The 18,843-nt window shown below is 43.8% G+C and overlaps 1 protein-coding gene and 1 non-coding gene across 2 annotated transcripts in view; one reads left to right on the top strand and one right to left on the bottom strand.

Annotated features, from left to right (window-relative positions):
- The window catches only part of RTF1 (RTF1 homolog, Paf1/RNA polymerase II complex component), a 61,202-nt gene extending 51,036 nt beyond the window's left edge, over window positions 1-10,166 (bottom strand). The window contains exon 1 of the mRNA XM_012766466.2: window positions 9,955-10,166. Within this exon, the coding sequence (XP_012621920.1) occupies window positions 9,955-10,152 (198 nt within the window). The 5' untranslated portion in view covers window positions 10,153-10,166. The remainder of the gene's footprint in view (window positions 1-9,954) is intronic.
- LOC142871637 (U6 spliceosomal RNA) lies at window positions 5,332-5,438 on the top strand. The gene has a single exon (XR_012919870.1). It is a non-coding gene; the product is annotated as a U6 spliceosomal RNA (small nuclear RNA).
- Window positions 10,167-18,843: the final 8,677 nt, after the last annotated feature.

Genomic DNA, 18,843 nt, shown 5'->3' with positions numbered 1-18,843 from the left:
AATGTTGCAGAACTGACGAAATGTTTTCAATTCATTCAAAATAAAAGCTACATAAAAGTTGGCTGGCCACAGTGGCTCACATCTATAATCCTAGCACTCTGGGAGGCTGAAGCCGGAGGATTGCTTCACCTCAGGAATTTGAGACCAGCCTGGGCAAGGGTGAGACCCTATCTCTACTAAAAACAGAAAAATTAGCCGGGCACAGTGGCAAGCACCTGCAGTCCCAGCTACTTGGGAGGCTGAGGCAGAAGGATGGCTTGAGCCTAGGAGTTTGAGGTTGCTGTGAGCTATCATGATACTACTGCACTCTATCCAGGGTAACTACATAAAAGTTGAGAGAGAGAGGGGGGGGTTGAGGGAGGGAGGAGGGAGGGAGGTTGTTTGATTCTACTACTATTACTTGTTTTTTTAGCGCAGAGAGAGAGAGAGACAGAGAGAGAGATTCTACTACTATTGCTTGTTTTCTTACTTACCTCCCTTCTCCTAATATAGTTTCTAAATAATATACATTACTATTCTTTAAAGAAGGGATTATCTGGCCGGGCGCGGTGGCTCACGCCTGTAATCCTAGCACTCTGGGAGGCCGAGGCGGGCGGATTGCTCAAGGTCAGGAGTTAAAAACCAGCCTGAGCAAGCGACACCCCGTCTCTACCATAAAAATAGAAAGAAATTAATTGGCCAACTAATATATATATAAAAAAAAAAAAAATCAGCCGGGCATGGTGGCTTGTGCCTGTAGTCCTAGCTACTCGGGAGGCTGAGGCAGGAGGATCGCTTGAGCCCAGGAGTTTGAGGTTGCTGTGAGCTAGGCTGACGCCACGGCACTCACTCTAGCCTAGGCAAGAAAGCGAGACTCTGTCTCAAAAAAAAAAAAAAAAAAAAAAAAAAGAAGGGATTATCAGTATAAGTAGAGGGGTTGGAGCAAGAACCCCCAAACTGACATGTCCCTTATCTCTTTAAGTAATCTCCAAACCAGGTTAGAAAAATTCCTACCATGGATGTGCTCAGTAGCATTTATTATACTTATTCAATAAAGATTTATAAGTGCCTACTCTGTGTCAGGCAGGCATTATTTTCAATACCTACCTACTTGATGTCTCCGCTTTGGGTATCTCACAGACACTTTAAACTCCATACATCCAAGACTGAACTCAGGATCTTCACCTCTAAACCTGATTCTCTCTATGGTTCCCTGTCTCATGCCAGAGTCTGTTATCCATTCCTTATACCTTCTCTTCTCATCCCATTATCCAATCAGTCTTCAAGTGCTCTCAGTCCTACATCCTGATTATTATGTCTATTCCATTCCACTATCTGTCATCTCTGTAACTATCATACCAATCTAAGTCAGTCCTTCATTCAACAAATACTGCCAGAGTGCCTGCTGCACGCAGGCACTGTTCTAGGTGCCAAGGGTATTGCAGTGAACAAATATGCTTGTCCTCCTGGAGCTTCCATTCTAGTGCAACTTATATTCTCCTTCTCTCACCTGGACTTCTCTGCCACCTAACTAATGTCCCCTCCACATTACTCTCCACATAGCAGTGTAGGTGAGCTGATAAAAAGGCAAATCTGAGTATTGCTTTCAGCTTAAAATCCGTCAGTGGCTTCTTATTACCCTCAGAATAAAGTTCAAAGTCCTTAACATTGCCAACATGACCCTGCCAGTGGCTTTAAAACTTTTCTTTTGCAGGACGGTGGCCATGGAAGTCAGAATCTGCTAAGGAGTGTGTAATAAACTCACCTGCCGAATCAACTAGAAAAAAATTTTAAGAAATAAACCTTTTTCTTTTGAGGACGTTGGTACCTTAATACAGGAGACTGCCAACCTCCTCATTCACTAGCAAAACACCTCTTTCCTTCTCCTCAAACTACCTGCCCTTGTTCTTCTGATGCAGCCTTGGGGACAAGTGCCAAATTTGGTAACAGAATTTGGTGTCCCTGCATGGGCCCATTGGTACCCTGGTGGAATGGTACCCCACGACTGCTTGAAGAGGCAGGAAACAGTCCTGGGTCAAAGCTGTGGGTCTTCATGGGTAGGAGCAACTTCTTTTTGAGGTGAGAGAGCAAGGGATGGCCCAGCAGCTGCTGGAGCCTCTTTTAGCTCTGGGGAATTCCTGTCTGTCTCCTGAAAGTAGATGTGACTCCCTGCAACCTGAACTAAGTTGAGGAGAAGGAGACAGATTTGGGAATCATTGCAATAGCCACGGCCCAGGGCACCAAGACCCTGTTTCCCGCCATATGGCTGGGGGGGGGGGGGTCAGACCACCCCGTTTGATTTGTTTTGAGTTGCCAAGTGGGGTTGGAAGTCAAGAGGTTGAGTGGAACTAGGGAACGTGGTTTGGAATGAGCGCATCTACGGTTCCCAGGGAACTAGGGTGGGGATTAGGATTTGTTTGTTCTTTCACCTGAGAGAATTTGGTTCTTGTTTTGTGGCTCATGAGATTGTCTCAGTCGGAAGATGGGAAAAATCAGAACCTTTAAAAGCTCTGTGTTTCTGCTCAGAAGTAGGACATTGGACTTTAAGACGGGAGTCTACCAACCTCCTCATTTGCTGGCAAATTAATAAACTCCTCTTTCCTTCTCCTCAAAAACTAAACAAACAAAAAAGAATTTTTCTTTTTTCTTTTTTTTTTGAGATAGAGTCTCACTTTGTTGCCCAGGCTAGAGTGAGTGCCATGGCGTCAGCCTAGCTCATATCAACCTCAAAATCCTGGGCTCAAGCAATCCTCCTGCCTCAGCCTCTCGAGTAGCTGGGACTACAGGCATGCGCCAACCATGCCTGGCTAATTTTTTCTATATATATTAGTTGGCCAATTAATTTCTTTCTATTTATAGTAGAGATGGGGTCTTGCTCTTGCTCAGGCTGGTTTCAAACTCCTGACCATGCCCGGCCTAGAATTTTTCTTTTTAATCTCAGCCCACAGTAAAATAAACTATACCTCATGACCCAGTATACACATACATATACATGAAACACAAATTCATGGAACAATACTTATCTTTACTATGTATAACACACTTGATATTTTATGTTTTATTCTATTTCTTATTTATTTATTTATTGACAGACAGGGTATCACTCTGTTACCCAGGCTAGAGTGCAGTGGCATGATCACAGCTTGCTGTAACCTCATTATCCTCCCACCTCAGCCTCCAAATAGGTGGGACTACAGGCACATGGCACAATACCTGACTAATTTTTAAATTTTTTGTAGAGACAGGTTCTTGCTGTGTTGCCCAGGCTGGTCTCAAACTCCTGGCCTCAAGTGATCCTCCTGCCTCAACCTCCCAAAATGCTGGGATTACAGGTGTGAGTCACTATGCCTGGCATCAATTTCATTTTTATTTTTAATGCTGGTTGTAATCCACTAAATTGACTTCTCCATCCTCAAAGAGTCAAAACAGAATCTACCTCTGCAGTTTCATTTGTGCCGCATTCTCTCCAAGTATCCAACTGGTTATGTTCTAGTCACTCTAAGTTTCTTTTGGTTTTGGATATTAGGTCCTTTTTTCCTCATTTATTTTGTAGATGCAGGGCCCTCAACCATGAATACTCAACACCCTTCCCTTTACTCTTCAGTTTTCTAATCTCCTTTTCCTCAACACATATTCCAGGTCTCAGTTTAAATGTCATTCTTGTCAGGCTAGCATAGGATACCTGGTCATACTCTCATAATATTTGTCTTCTTCCTTTATAGCCTGTAGTGCAACTGAAAGGAAATGACTCTTTGAGCAATGCTCCAACTCCCATCTCTCTCTAGCATCACTCTAATCTCAAAGGTGGAAATTGCTTCATTTTGTTCACCCAATAGCTAGCACTGTCTAACACATATGCTGAAAGATGAACAATCTCTACCCTTGGAAGAACTTATACTCTAGGAATGGAACAATAAACACAATGTGTTTCTGAAGACAAGTTTTGTATTTTTTTCTTTTTTTGAGACAGAGTCTTGCTCTGTCACCCAGGCTAGAGTGCAGTGGCATCATCATGGCTCACTGCAACCTCAAACTTCTAGGCTCAAACAATTCTCCTGCCTCAGCCTCCCTAGTACCTGGGACAACAGGTATACACCACCACACCAGATTAATTTTTCTCTTTTTTGTAGAGACGGGGTTTCACTCTTGCTCAGGCTGGGGTTTTGTATTTTTCTTGAAAGCCTCACTGTCAAAGTTTCCATGGGACTGCACTCTTATAGTATTATTTCTAATGAAAAGCCTAGTAAAATTAACAAATGAGTTACATCAAGCTAGATGGAACATTATGACACAAATTAAAAACTTCACATTAACATTAGTATTTCTCACAAATTTATCCTAGACTTCAAAATCTGCCTTTGATTAATGTGAAAACTATATTAATGAGAAGTACAACTTTTAAATTTCTCAAGTTTTATGGGGAAGGTTTATAGAAGGATACATTATAACAATGATATTTTTTACATGTAATGTCTGAAAATTGTTCCTAGAAAATATGTCTGGTGCCTATTCTCCCAAATACAAATTTAATTATTGTAGGCTGGGTGCGGTGGCTTATGCCTGTAATCCTAGCACTCTGGGAGGCCAAGGCAGGAGGATCCCTTCAGGTTGGGAGTTCAAGACCAGCCTGAGCAAGAGCCAGACCCCATATCTACTAAAAATAGAAAAAATTAGCCAGGCATGGTGGCATGCACCCTGTAGTCCTAGCTACTTAAGAGCCTGAGACAGGAGGATTGCTTGAGCCCAGGAGTTTGAGGTTGCTGTGAGCTATGATGATGCCATGGCACTCTAGCCTGGGCAACAGTCAGACTCTGTCTCAAAAAAAAAAAAAAACAACAACAAAATAAAACAAATTAATTATTGCTACTTCAAGTTGGATGAGCAGAGAAAAAAAGAAGACATGACAACATAATCACCATTTTAAATAAGAAAGGAACTATAAAATAAAGCGTCCCAGTGTGCATATAGCGCAATTTTTTAAAGAAAGGCAGAGTAAATCTTTATAAAAATACTGAGTTGTATTGATCTAAATGGAAAACTCTGTCTCCTTTACTATCTTGGATGCTTTTCATTTTACAGAACTCACTGAATAAATATTCCATAAAGTGTGACAGACATTATCTCAATGAAGGTACGTGATGAGGTAAAAAGTCCAGAGGTTTTTGTCAAATTTTATTATTTTTTCCCCATCGGCACCAACAGCAAGTATCTTGCAATTTTAAAATGTTGAAGAAAAGGTGTGACAAACATAAGAACAGGGTCACTATCAGGTCATATGCTAAAAGAAAATCCCTTAAACTCTCAAACTAAAGTCAGAGGTTTAAAAATCTTTGAAAGTTAAAACAAATTTTAGTGCTCACTTTGGCAGCACATATACTAAAAGTGGAACGATACAGAGAAGATTACCATGGCCCCTGCACAAAGATGGCACACAAATTCATGAAGCATTCTATATTAAAAAATTATTTGAAAAGATAAAATAAAATAAAATTTTAAACTGCTCTACTTTAGTTACTATATATGTCTTTCCAGAAGAAGAAGAAGAAAAAAAAAATCAAAAACGAAGATATAGGCCTCAATAAAATGCACTCCAACAATTCAAATAAATTCAGAGATCTAGAAGAACCAGCAGCTTTGGGACTTTAAACATCCCTGTCAATTTCCTTTGGTTACGTGTGTACCTTTAACTTGGACGCACTATGGCAGACAGGAAGCTATTTCTCTTCCAAACTACAGTAGTGTCTTACTAAAAAGATTAACTTGCACACAGACAGTGTCTTAATCATTAACATAAATCATAATTACTTGGGCTGGGCCGGGCGCAGTGGCTAACGCCTGTAATCCTAGCACTCTGGGAGGCCAAGGCTGGCGGATTGCTTGAGGTCAGGAGTTCGAAACCAGCCTGAGCAAGAGCAAGACCCCATCTCTACTATAAATAGAAAAAAATTAATTGGCCAACTAATATATATACAAAAAATTAGCCGGGCATGGTAGTGCATGCCTGTAGTCCTAGCTACTTGGGAGGCTGAGCCAGCAGGATTGCTTGAGCCCAGGAGTTTGAGGTTGCTGTGAGCTAGGCTGACGCCACGGCACTCACTCTAGCCTAGGCAACAAAGTGAGACTCTGTCTCAAAAAAAAAAAAAATTACTTGGGCTGTACCTGTTACAACAACTGCAGAGTCCAGGGTTCTATCACTTGAGAGTCTGATTCAATATGACTAGGATAGGAACTGCTACACCCTGCACCTCCCAACTAACTTTTTTTTTTTTTTTTTTGAGACAAGGTCATGCTCTCCTGCCCAGGCTAGAGTGCAGTGGCATCACCATAGCTCACAGCAACCTCAAACTCCCAGGCTCAAGTAATCCACCTGCCTCAGTCTCCCTAATAGCAAGGACTACAGGCACGTACCATCCCACCTGGCTAATTTTTTCTATTGTTTATAGAGATGGGGGCTTGCTATGTTGCTCAGGCTGGTCTTAAACTCTGGGCCTCAAGCAGTCCTCCTGCCTTGGCCTCCCAAAGTGCTAGGATTACAGATGTGAGTCCCCAGCCTACATTTTAAATAAGCAAACCAGGGAGCTTCTGACACAGAGGCCCTCCCCACTCCCACCAAGAAAAACTAGACTAGAAGGCTCACCTAGCTCATCTTCAATAAAGATTACTTAGTTTGAGGTAGTATTTTTGACATTATGGCTTAGATTCCCATCTGGAAAAACCAGGACAAAAGGTTTCCTTAATAATTATGCTCCATTCCACACTAGACACTCAGTGATCTATTATAGTTTGTTCCTTGTACAAGAACTCTAAAATAGATAGCAAGTCTAATGTTATATCTCTAATAAAGACTCAGAACTAGATGGAACAGCCCAAGGCATCTTGGTCAGAAAAGGCCCAGAACACATTAGTTGTGTTCTGAGGATTCCTAAAGGCCCCAAAACCACACTGACCATGAACTTCTGCTAAAGGCCTTTGGTGAAAACATCCAGAGGGCTGAGACTTTCTCTTTGATTCCTCTGAGAGCCTGGCACAGTGCTGAACACACAAATAGATAGAAGGCATTGGTGCCCCTGTTAGGATGTGTAGGGAAAGCAAATTTAGATCTAGTTCTCATCTGATAACAAGAATGCCAATGAGGAGTTGAAGGGGAAGAAGTTGAAAATGCTGTTAAAACATTATCAGATATTACCTACAAATTTCACATTAATTTTTTTTTACAAATAGATATTTGGAATTGGACTTAAGGTTGCAATCCCTTCCAGTTTCCACTTTGGAAAAGCCCTTTGTGGATCAGGTAAAATTCTCTACCACAAAAGGAAGCACTCAATTAATTTCATTCATCAGAATTCCAAAGAAAAGCACTAAGGGCAGAATAACTTGCAATTTAGTTCATTCATCATCGGAACAGATGTTCTGAGAGTGCTTTACCAATAAAGTCACCCAAATAATCTTTTTAACTGATGTGCCAATTTCCTCTAAACTGTTCAGTGTACTTTACAAACCAATTCTAGGCTGGGTGCAGTGGCTCATGCCTGTAATCCCAGTACTTTGTGATGCTGAGGTGGGAGGATGATTAGAGGCACGAGTTCAAGACCAACCTGGACAAAATAGTGAGGGTCCATGTCTACAAAAAATTTTAAAAATCAGTTGTTCATGGCCAGGCGCGGTGGCTCATGCCTGTAATCCTAGCACTCTGGGAGGCGGAGGCAGGTGGATTGCTTGAGCTCAGGAGTTCGAGACCAGCCTGAGCAAGAGCGAGGCATCTCTATCAAAAACTAGCCGAGCATGGTGGTGCATGCCGATAGTCCCAGCTACTCAGGAGACTGAGGCAGAAGGCTCCATTGAGCCCAGGAGTTTGAAGTTGCTGTGAGCTAGGCTGACGCCACAGCACTCTAGCCTGGGCAACAGAGTGAGACTCTGTCTCAAAAAAAAAAAAGAAAATCAGCTGCCCATGGTTGCACATGCCTATAGTCCTAGCTATCTGAGGCTGAGGCAGGAGGATTGCTTCAGCCTCAGAGTTGGAGTCTGCAGTGAGGTGTAATCATGCCACTGCACTCCAGCTTGAGAAACAGAGTGAGAACCCTGTCTTACACACACACACCAAAAAGTCTAGCAACATGGAAAATGGCCATGAAACATTATTCTCATCTTGCAATATGAAAAATTTTAAATTTAACAGATTAAGTTGGTTGAGTGAAAAGAGTATAGGCCTTATACTCATGTAGATCTGGGTACAAATCCCAACTCTATCACTTAGTAATTGTATGAATTATTTAACTTCTTCAACCTCCATTCCCTTCATATGTAAAGTGGGAAAAGTGATTACAAGTTAATCATAATTTGAAAATTTGACAATGTAAACAAAACAATTAAGGTCTCTACATCACCACATAACCGTAAGCACTACATAAATTCAATGGTAACTGATGTGATTATCTGAGACATCTACATTTGCAGATCACAAAATAGTAAAAGAAAAAAATGAATTCTAATCCTCCTAACTCCCAGTCTAAAATTACTTATCAAACTTTGAGAGTCAAGAGTATATTTTTGTAAACTTCGGGAGCCTTTCAATGAGAACACTTTCAACTTACATTTCAATTTCCATCCCCAAATAAGGTTTCTATTCCTTAGATAGTCCTCTGCAAGCCCCATTATTTCCCCACCTCTCAACCACCATTTTTAAAACAGCTTTTCTTCAATACCTTTCCAGTCCTTCCTTCTTAAAAGTCCTCCCCTTTCATGCCCTATTACTTTAGTCCTGAGACCTCTGGCCTAATAATACAAAGGCCCCCCAGGATGTCATTTACACAAAAACTTTATAATTTTGCTCATGTTTGCAGAACCATTCATTCTTATAAACACTTGATCCTTATAATAGCCCGATTAGATATACAGGCTGATGTTACATCTTGATTTTACAGTTAAGACCAAAGATACATAGCTAAAATACAGGATAAGCTCAGCCTAGATCTCAAATTTTCAGATTCCAAGTTTAGTACTCTATTCACTTACAAAGCTATCATCTCTTGCATATTCTTTCTTTATATCATTTGCTCATTAAACATGGGGGAAACCATCTTTGTATCTCCTGGTATCACTAGGTATCACTAGAGCACTGTTACAAAGAGCAGCTTCCTTCCTACAATATTTTCTAAAGTATATAAACAGTTCAAGACAATGAGGCCAAAAGTTACTTGCAATGCTTTCTGCACACTCTTCAAGTAAGAAAGAATTCTGGATGCTGCATGAAAAAGGCCAAGAGGCCTGGGTCATACTACCTCCATGCTGCCCGACACAGTTCTCTACTTCTTCCTGTATCTGCCCTCTTTCCTCCTCCCAAGAGTGGTTTTCTCGGCCTGACACCCCAACAGGGGCCCTTCTCAAACACAAACGACCCTAGTCGCCAAATAAACTCATGCCCACAGCTAACTCGTGCCGCGCCAAGTACGACAGAGGCTCCTTAGGACATTTACGCATGTCCCTCCTCTCTGTCCACACTCCTTGTCTGAAAAACTTCATCTTCCAGAGCCCGCACATTCTCGGCTCTCGCCCCCCCACCACACCACATTCACCCTTGCACCTCTTCCAAAACCTCCCACCCTCCCAGGTTGGCAGGCGACACTTCCTATCTCTCAGGGCCCGGATCGCCTGGCCTGCAGCCCGCCGCCCGGATCTGGCTCCAGCAGATCGCGGCCCCCTTCGGTACCCCCAAGCCCAAGGCCCATCAGCCAGGTCCCTGCCCCGCCTCCCCGCCCAAGGCGCCAAGTCCTCGGGGCTCCGTCTCCAGGCCCGGGCCGGACTCCGAGGGCCCCGACGCTGCGGGGAGGACAAGAAGAGGGTTGCAGCAGCAGTCAGGGCACTGGGCGGGCCGGGCGCTAGGGTCGGGAGGCTCCGGGCCCGGGCTGCTGCCGGCTCCCGTGGCTCCGACTCAGCCCTCCCGCTCCGCCGGCCCGCGCCTCCGCGGCCTGCCCTTACCTGATCCAGGTTCTCGTCGCTGCCGCTGTCCTCCGTGTCCGAGTCGATCACGACGCGGCCTTTCCGTTTCTTTACCATGGTGGTCCCCCGGCTCCCACGCCGGACGCCGCCCGGACTCCCCTCTTGCCCGCCTGCCAGTGGGACCGCCACTGCCGCCGCAGCCGCCGCCGCTCGACCCACACAAAGGCGACCGCGCATGCGCGCTCCGCTCCGCCCCTGGCCCCGCCCCCGGCCCGGCGCTCGCCGTTCGCCGGCACCCGGCGCCCCGCCCTGTCCCACCCCCGACGCAGCGTGGGAGGCGGGGCCGCTTTCCCACCTGGGTTCCGGGCAAAGGATGGCGGTGGCTCGTGGGGCGCCTGCCCGGCGACCTCTGGCAGTCTCCGCTGCGGAGCCGAAGTTCGGTGGGCTTCCTATCTGTCGAGGGCTGGAGCCGCAAGGATCCAGGTCCTCTCTGAGGGGGCTCACGTGTCTCCACTAGCTGACACTGATGGAGTGTGGAGGGCGACCACGGGGGCTGCCGCCTGGAAGAAACAAACTGAATGGAAGTGACCAGTGGCCTGGACCAAGCCCAGGGCAATGGTTGAAGGATGAAGCCTGCATAGCGGGGCTGTGCAAGTGACAGCTGAGCTGAGACCCGGAGAATGCATGAATTATCAAAAAGAAGAGGAGGAAAGGGTCTTTCAAGCAGAGGACAACATGGGCAATGGCCCAGAGATAATAGAAAAAGTTGGGTTCAGGCAACTAAAAGTTCCTTGTGGCCAGAACAGTGTGTGGTGTGTGGGGACAGGGTGACAGGTGAGGCTAGAGGGACGCTTATTAGGTTCAATCAGAACCTAATAAGCTAGGTAACTTAGGGAGTTTGATCTTTAGTATTGAAAGATTTCAAACTGAAGAATGACATGATTAGATTTGTGTTTTTAAAAGATTACTCTGGGCCCTGTGAGGTGAGCTCACACCTGTAATCGTAGCACTCTGGGAGGCCGAGGCAGGAGGATCTCTTGAGGTCAGGAGTTCGAGACCATCCTGAGCAAGAGCGAGACCTCATCTCACTCTAAATATAAAAAATAGGAAAAATTAGTTGGTCAACTAAAAATAGAAAAAATTAGCTGGGCCTGGCGGTGCGTGCCTGGAGTCTCAGCTACTCTGGAGACTGAAGCAGGAAGATCACTGGAGCCCAGGAGTTTGAGGTTGCTGTGAGCAAGGCTGATGCCACCGCACTCTAGCCCTGGCGACAGAGCAAGACAGAGTCTTGCTATCAAGAAAAAAAAATTACTCTGGCTGCAGTGTGGCAGATGCATTAAAAGAAAGTGAGGGCCGGGCGCTGTGGCTCACGCCTGTAATCCTAGCTCTTGGGAGGCCGAGGCGGGCGGATTGCTCAAGGTCAGGAGTTCAAAACCAGCCTGAGGAAGAGCGAGACCCCGTCTCTACTATAAATAGAAAGAAATTAATTGGCCAACTGATATATATATATATAAAAAATTAGCCGGGCATGGTGGCGCATGCCTGTAGTCCCAGCTACTCGGGAGGCTGAGGCAGAAGGATCACTCAAGCCCAGGAGTTTGAGGTTGCTGTGAGCTAGGCTGACGCCACGGCACTCACTCTAGCCTGGACAACAAAGTGAGACTCTGTCGCAAAAAAAAAAAAAAAAAAAAAGAAAGTGAGACCCCACTTGGGATGTTGGTGTGTCTTCTTTGCAGTAGACGATGGTGTGCAGACTAACGAAGCAGCAGTGGATGTGGAAAGAAGCAGATGGATTCTAGATAATTTGGAAGGCGGAACTCCCAGGATTTGGAGATTATTTGTGGGAGGCATAGGGAAGGAGAAGTCCCATACACTCAAGATGTTCAGATTCTGGCCTAGAAAGCTGGTAGCAAGTGAGAAGTGGGCCCTTCATCAGGATCTGAAACAAAGAGGCTAGAAGGTTTAGGGGACTGGCATGTGTAGGAAATTCAGTTTTATACCTGTTGAGTTTGAGGTCAGCTGATAAAAATGTCAGCTCCAAAAGTGATTTTTTTTTTTTTTTTTTGAGACGTACTCTCACTCTGTTGCCCGGGCTAGAGTGCTGTGGCACCAGCCTAGCTCTCAGCAACCTCAAACTCTTGGGCTTGGCCAGGCACAGTGGCTCACGCCTGTAATCCTAACACTCTGGGAGGCCGAGGTGGGTGGATTGTTTGAGCTCAGGAGTTCGAAACCAGCCTGAGCAAGAGTGAGACCCCATCTCTACTAAAAAAATAGAAAGAGCCACCACATCCGGTCAGAAGTAATTTCTTTGTGGGATTTGGAATATAAGCAATAATTTGAAATTGTTCTTAAAACTCTTCTGGAGTCTGTTAATTCATTTATTCTGGTAGTAAACTTGGGAGTTATACTCCTGTCTTCCCTGGGTAATACTGGGCACAGGCAGGCTGATGAGTTCCTATTTTCTGGATCCCTTTTTCCCATTTACTGTGTAAATTTTATTTTCTCCACCAAGTTGCAATACATATCACATATATGCATGCCTAAAAATAGCAATAAAAGAAAATATGTCATACATAGAGAAGTCTCTAGAAGTAAATACCTCAATGTACAGTTTGCTTCCAGTTAGCTTGAAAAGGTGGTCAGGATTAAAGTGAAGCAAATAACCTTTAAAAAGCCCAGCTACCTCTTTACTTTAGAAGAGTTTTCCTAAAATATGACCTCTAGACTTCTCTCACCCAACATATCCTTAGAACCGAGCCCATGGCCAAGAAGACCCAAAGTGCCCAGGCGAGGCCAACTCCCTCATTTCTAGCCACCCTGAAGCATAGCGTCCTTCTGTGAGGCCTCTCTAAATGTGTTAATTACAGCGGGTCCCCAACCTTTTTGGCACCAGGGACTGGTTTCATGGAAGATAATTTGTATGGGGGTGGGAAGCAGGGAAGACAATTTTTCGCTGGGTGGGGGCAGCCAGGGAAGTGAAGCTCTGGGGCCAGTTCAGAGGCCCTGGGCTTGGGGACCATAGGGTTATTACACAGAATTGCTGAAAAGAAAGCCATAGTATAGTAAGTAACCCTTGACTGGAATTAATATGCTCTTTGAGTGAAATCTGTTGATTTTTATTTTTCTGCAAGGGGTCCTGTAATGATTCATGGAGTGAAGTTAGTTTATAATAAGACAAATCAGTGTCTAAATTGAGTGAATAAACATCCTGCACTTCCCAGAGAACCCAACCTGTGAAAGTTTACAATTAGTAAAATGAGGATAATGATAGTATCTGTCTCTTTGGGTTCTCATAAGGTTTAAATAAGTTAACATGTAAAAAAAAAAGTGCTTAGAATACTTCCTGGCAAAGAGTAAACACACAATAAATGTCAGCTATAATTGTTATTACACTTTGGGGAAAGAGACTACAGTACAGTGAGAAGGGGTTGGAGGAAGAGGGTTGGTGATGGAAGATTTTTATATTTTACTGTATATACTTTGGTGCTATTTAAACTCTATACTGAGTATGAATTATTTATTATAATTGTTTTAATATTTTGGGGGAAATAGAATGTTTTTTTTCTGATTATAAAAATGATTCCCGCTTATTATAAATTAATTTAAGGACAGAAAAGTATATATAAAAAGAAAACTATGTAAAATTCTACCACCCCAAGATACCTATACAGTCTTTAACAAAACAGACAAAATTGTATGTGCATATTTTTTCAAAATGTATTTACATGTCTGAGCTCAGGCACTGAGCTAGCTGCTGAACAAGTTGAATAAATGACCAAGACAAGATCCCTGCTCCCAAGAGATTATATTTATAACACATATACATTACAAAAAACATGAACATTTAAAATGCTGGGAGGGGCAGGGCACTGTGGCTCACACCTGTAATCCTAGCAGCTGGCGGATTGCTCGAGGTCAGGTGTTTGAAACCAGCCTGAGCAAAAGCAAGACCCCATCTCTACTATAAATAGTAATAAATTAATTGGCCAACTAATATATATAGAAAAAATTAGCCGGGCATGGTGGCACATGCCTGTAGTCCCAGCTACTCAGGAGGCTGAGGCAGTAGGATCGCTTGAGCCCAGGAGTTTGAGGTTGCTGTGAGCTAGCCTGACGCCATGGCACTCACTCTAGCCTGAGCAACAAAGTGAGACTCTGTCTCAAAATAAATTAAAAAAAAATGCTGGGAGGACCCATTTTTATGCAGACCACCCAAAAGGACAAGAGGTAATTTTAACTTCTGCTGTTTGAGAAAATGAAAAATCGAAAAAAAAACAGCCTGCATTTCTTATTGTGGGTCACAGCAAAAAATTTTTGAGAAATCTGTATCCTGTTTCCTTCTCCCTCTGCTCTCACTATGTCCTGAGATCCAAAGGAATGCATAGACCTTATCATACCTGCTTTCAAAGGCCAGTCCTACCACTTCCCTGTCTCTGTGAACTTGGTTGGGTTCATGTTTGTTAGGTACATGCTTGTTACCTAATTTTTCTGAGTTTCATTCCCCTCAGAGGTAAATGAGGGAAATAACATCTGTCTTACAAAATCGTGGTAAGGCATAAGAGACGTGGAATGGTAAGTGCCTGGCCCTGGGCTTGACTCTGTGTGTGAGTTTAGACAGTAGAAAGCTTCACCATTCTGCCAAGCAGAACTCTTCCACTGAAGAGATGATGTGTTTCAGAACCCCATGCCTTCATGTGTGCATGCTCCTTCACCTGGGTGGCCTTTCTTCCTCTCACCTGCCTGTTACATGCCTGTTCTTCAATACTCAGCTCATGTTCTTCCTCTAGGAACTACTCCTTGCTCAGATGAGCAGATATGACCCAGAGTGGTAGATAATGAGCATGTATCCTGGAGATAGTCAACAGACATGGCTTGAATCCCAGCTCCACCACTTCACCAGCTGTGATAAGCTTATGACAAGCATGTTACTTAACATCTCTAAGAACGTTTCCTTCCCTGGGAAATATTAGGTGTAATGTTAATACCTACTTCATAGAATTGTTAGGATAAAAAGAGAAAGTGCTCCAAAAGTGTTAAGTCAATGCCTTGCCCATAAGTGCTCATTATACCCTTATTTGAGTCATTCCTATACCTAGTACATCCCTCTACTATAGTTCCTCTCACACTGTGGTGCAATTATTTGTTTGATGATATGCCCTGTACTACTAGACTGTATAGACTGTGTACCTTTTGAGCACTGTCCCAGAGTTCAGCAATAACTAGATTTTTTTTTTTTTAGAGATGGAGTCTACCTCTGTCTGTTGCCCATGCTGGGGTGCAGTGATGTAATCATAGCTCACTGTAAGCTTGAACTCCTGAGCTCAAGTAATTCCCCTCAAGCCTTGACCTCCCAAAGTGCTGAGATTATAGGTGTGAGCCACTGCACCCAGCCAGAGCTAGCTTTTTTGAACACTTATTAAAAAATTCCAAGACTTATGCTAAACATTTTACATATATTATCCCATTTAATATTAATTGGAAACTACATTAATATCTTGCTACTTTCTAAGGTTGGCCAGGGATAGACAACCCCTCTCCGTCTCTACTAACTGACTACATTACAGGCATCCTCAAACTATGGCCCCCGGGGCCACATGCCCCTAGCCTAGAACATTTATCCGGCCCTGTCCTGCTTAGCAGCTGACTTGTCCCAGGCCCACAGTGCACACCCTCTAATAGTCTGAGGGACAGTGAACTGGTGCCCTGTTAAAAAAGTTTGAGGATGCCTGGATAGGGGACTGCAGGGCTTTACTCATTCATGTCCTGATTCACAACAGCTTTAGTGTCCTCTGGTCCCAGGCTTCCAAATGACACTCTTAGTGTTCATTTCCTTTTGAGCAAGGATTTTCTATTCAGAGTAGCCTGCTCTTGATTTTTTCATTTTGTTCACTTCATCATGTTATCATTTTAGGGCATTTGCCTGCCCTATGTCCACAAATAGATGGTTCCCTGTTTCCATTTCATTTTGGTGGGTTGCAGTTTTTTTATGAACAAAAACATAGTTAAGCTCTGGCGGAGCCCACTACTATTGCCTCAGAGGCCAACAGAGAAGATGCCACAGACATGGCTGGGTGAACCTAAATAATCACTTCCCCTCAGACCTTTGTCTTTATTTCAGTCGCCTAATACCTCTGCCCTCTTTTCTGCCTGACATTTTCACATCCTTTCTTTTTGATTTGAACAATTTCCCTCCCTTCCATCCTCTCTTTTCTCACTGCTAATAAACACATATGGGGTTTCCCATACTTAAAAAAAGCAAATAGGGGAAAAGGCATTTATTGAAACCTTAAAATCTGTACCCCTATAATATGCCGGAAAAAAAAAAGTTAAAAAAAAAAGCAAATAACTAATGACTAGGAAAATGCAAATCAAAATCACAATGAGATAGCACTTCACACCCATTAGGATGGCTACTATATGAAAAATTTAAAAAACTCAGGTTGGGTGTGATGGCTCACACCTATAATCTAGCACTTTGGGAGACCAGGAGTTTGAGACCAGTCTGAACAACATAGCAAGACCCAGTCTCTACAAAAAATTAAAAAAATAAAAAAATTAGCCAGGCACTATAGCTTGTGCTTGTAGTCTCAGTTACTTGGAGAGGCTGAGGCAGGAGAGTTGCTTGATCAAGCCCAGGAGTTTGGGGTTGCAGTGAGCTAAGACTGTACCACTGCACTTGGGCTGGGCAACAGAGTCAGAGCCTGTCTCAAAAAAATTGTTTAAAAATAAATAAATAAATAATAATAATAAATAAAAATCCAGAAAATAAGGGCAATAACTATAGGGTGTCACTAGGTTTGGAAAGAAAGAGTGAAAGATCAAAGATCAAAGAAAGCAAAAAGAATGCAATGGAATTTAGGGTCGGTGAGAGGAGATTTTAAGAAGAGGAGGTTTTAAGGATAGGCGAGGAAGGATTTGGGCATTCACAGAAATAAGGATGATAAGAGGAGGAATTAATATGAGGAAATATGGCCAGATGCTGTGGCTCATGCCTGTAATTCTAGCACTATGGAAGGAGACTCACTTGAGGCCACAATTTGGAGACCACCCTGGGCAACATAGTGAGACCCTTGTCTCTACATAAATAAGAAGAAAATAAAAAAATTATCTGGGTGTGCTGGGGTACACCTGTAGCCCCAGCTGCTGGGGAGGGTGAGGCCGGAAGATCGCTTGAGGCCAGGAGTCAGGGTTACAGTCAGCTATAATTGCACCACTGCACTCCAGTCTGGGCAACAGAGTGACAACTTTTTTTTTTTTTTTGAGACAGAATCTCGCTTTGTTGTCCAGGCTAGAGTGAGTGCCATAGCATCAGCCTAGCTCACAGCAACCTCAAACTCCTGGGCTCAAGCAATCCTGCTGCCTCAGCCTCCTGAGTAGCTGGGACTATAGGCATGTGCCACCATGCCCGGCTAATTTTTTTTCTATATATATTAGTTAGCCAATTAATTTCTTTCTATTTATAGTAGAGACGGGGTCTCGCTCTTGCTCAGGCTGGTTTCAAACTCCTGACCTCGAGCAATCCGCCCGCCTCGGCCTACCAGAGTGCTCGGATTACAGGCGTGAGCTACCGTGCCTGGCCGACAACTTTGTTTTTAATAAAAAAAAAAAGGGGGGGGGGAGTGAAATATGGAATTTGAGATGTTAGTGCTATATGCCACAGCTAGAACTGCTACAAGAGGTTGGAAATGTATGCTAGTGTGAACTAAAATAAAATCTCAAGGCTTCCTTCTCACTGGCTGACTGAATGGACAGCCTCCTGGCCAAGAGGATACCCTAAAACTGAATTGTCTGCCATGAGGAGGGAGGTCGGATATGCCTCGTTATCCCCCCCTCACTTTTTGGAGATATTTTTTTGTAAGTCATTAACAGGCCGAAGGCTGTGCAAGACAAACCTACAGGTCCTCAATTTACACAACAAATAAAACATTCCAAACCTTTAGACAAAAGCTTCATTTTTAACCAATTACAAGTCAAAGAGTCTTTAAATCCACCTATAAACTCAAAGCCCCCCCTCCTTTGAGATGACTCACCTTTTTGGGCCAAACCAATGTACGCCTTCCATGTATTGATTTATGACTTTACCTATAATCCCTATCTCCCTGAAATGTATAAAACCAAACTGTAACACAACTGCACTTGCAAGTCCACTTGCTCAAGATTTCTTGGGTGTGGCTCCTGGTCATGGTCCTCAAATATGACTCAGAATAAATCTCTTTATTTTACAGAGATTGGCTTCTTTTCCCTTGACACTGGGACTTGACACTGGGAGAAGAATATTAAATTGTGTGTAGATAATTAACATTTGAAACTAGAAGAGAAGGTGCAGATTGGGCTATAAAGATAGCCCACACTTAAGGTTGTGGGAAGAGAATAGAAGAGTAGTGAAGCAGGGAGATGACAGGAGGAGGTAAGTGTAGAGTATAGAAAAATCAAGCAGAATTTTAAGAAGGAAGAGAATTTGGCCCGGAAACCAATGATGTAGAGAAAGGCAATTGTATTTGGTGAGCTCTTTTAGAGCCTTGGAGAACTAGTGTTAATGAGCTATACGGTATCGAATCCACGCAGAGCGCCATGCTAGGTGCTGGGGAAAGGAAAAACAGCACAGTTCTGGACCCAAGAAGCCCGCAGCGTGGCGAAGGAAGTGTGAAATGAGTGAATAATTAGGATACAATGTTGAAAGTACTTTAACAGAGGTGTGCTCAGGATACAATGGAAGCCCTGCCGAGTGGCGACCCCGCGGGGCGGGATTGGGAAAGGGCTGGTAGGACGCGTAGCTGTCTGAGTGTGTGGTGGGTCTTCAAGGATTCAAGGAGAGCAATTCCAGCAGAACCGGTCTTTCGAGGCCTCAGAGAACTCTTGGGGGACTGCGGGGAGGTGAAGCACGAGGTTGCCCAGGCGTTTGGGGCGAAAGGGCGTTAGCAATAACTG

Source organism: Microcebus murinus, chromosome 6 (assembly GCF_040939455.1).
Source record: "Microcebus murinus isolate Inina chromosome 6, M.murinus_Inina_mat1.0, whole genome shotgun sequence".
NCBI lineage: Eukaryota > Metazoa > Chordata > Mammalia > Primates > Cheirogaleidae > Microcebus > Microcebus murinus.
Note: the sequence above shows the minus strand (reverse complement) of the source record. Positions and strands in the feature narration are given on the sequence as shown.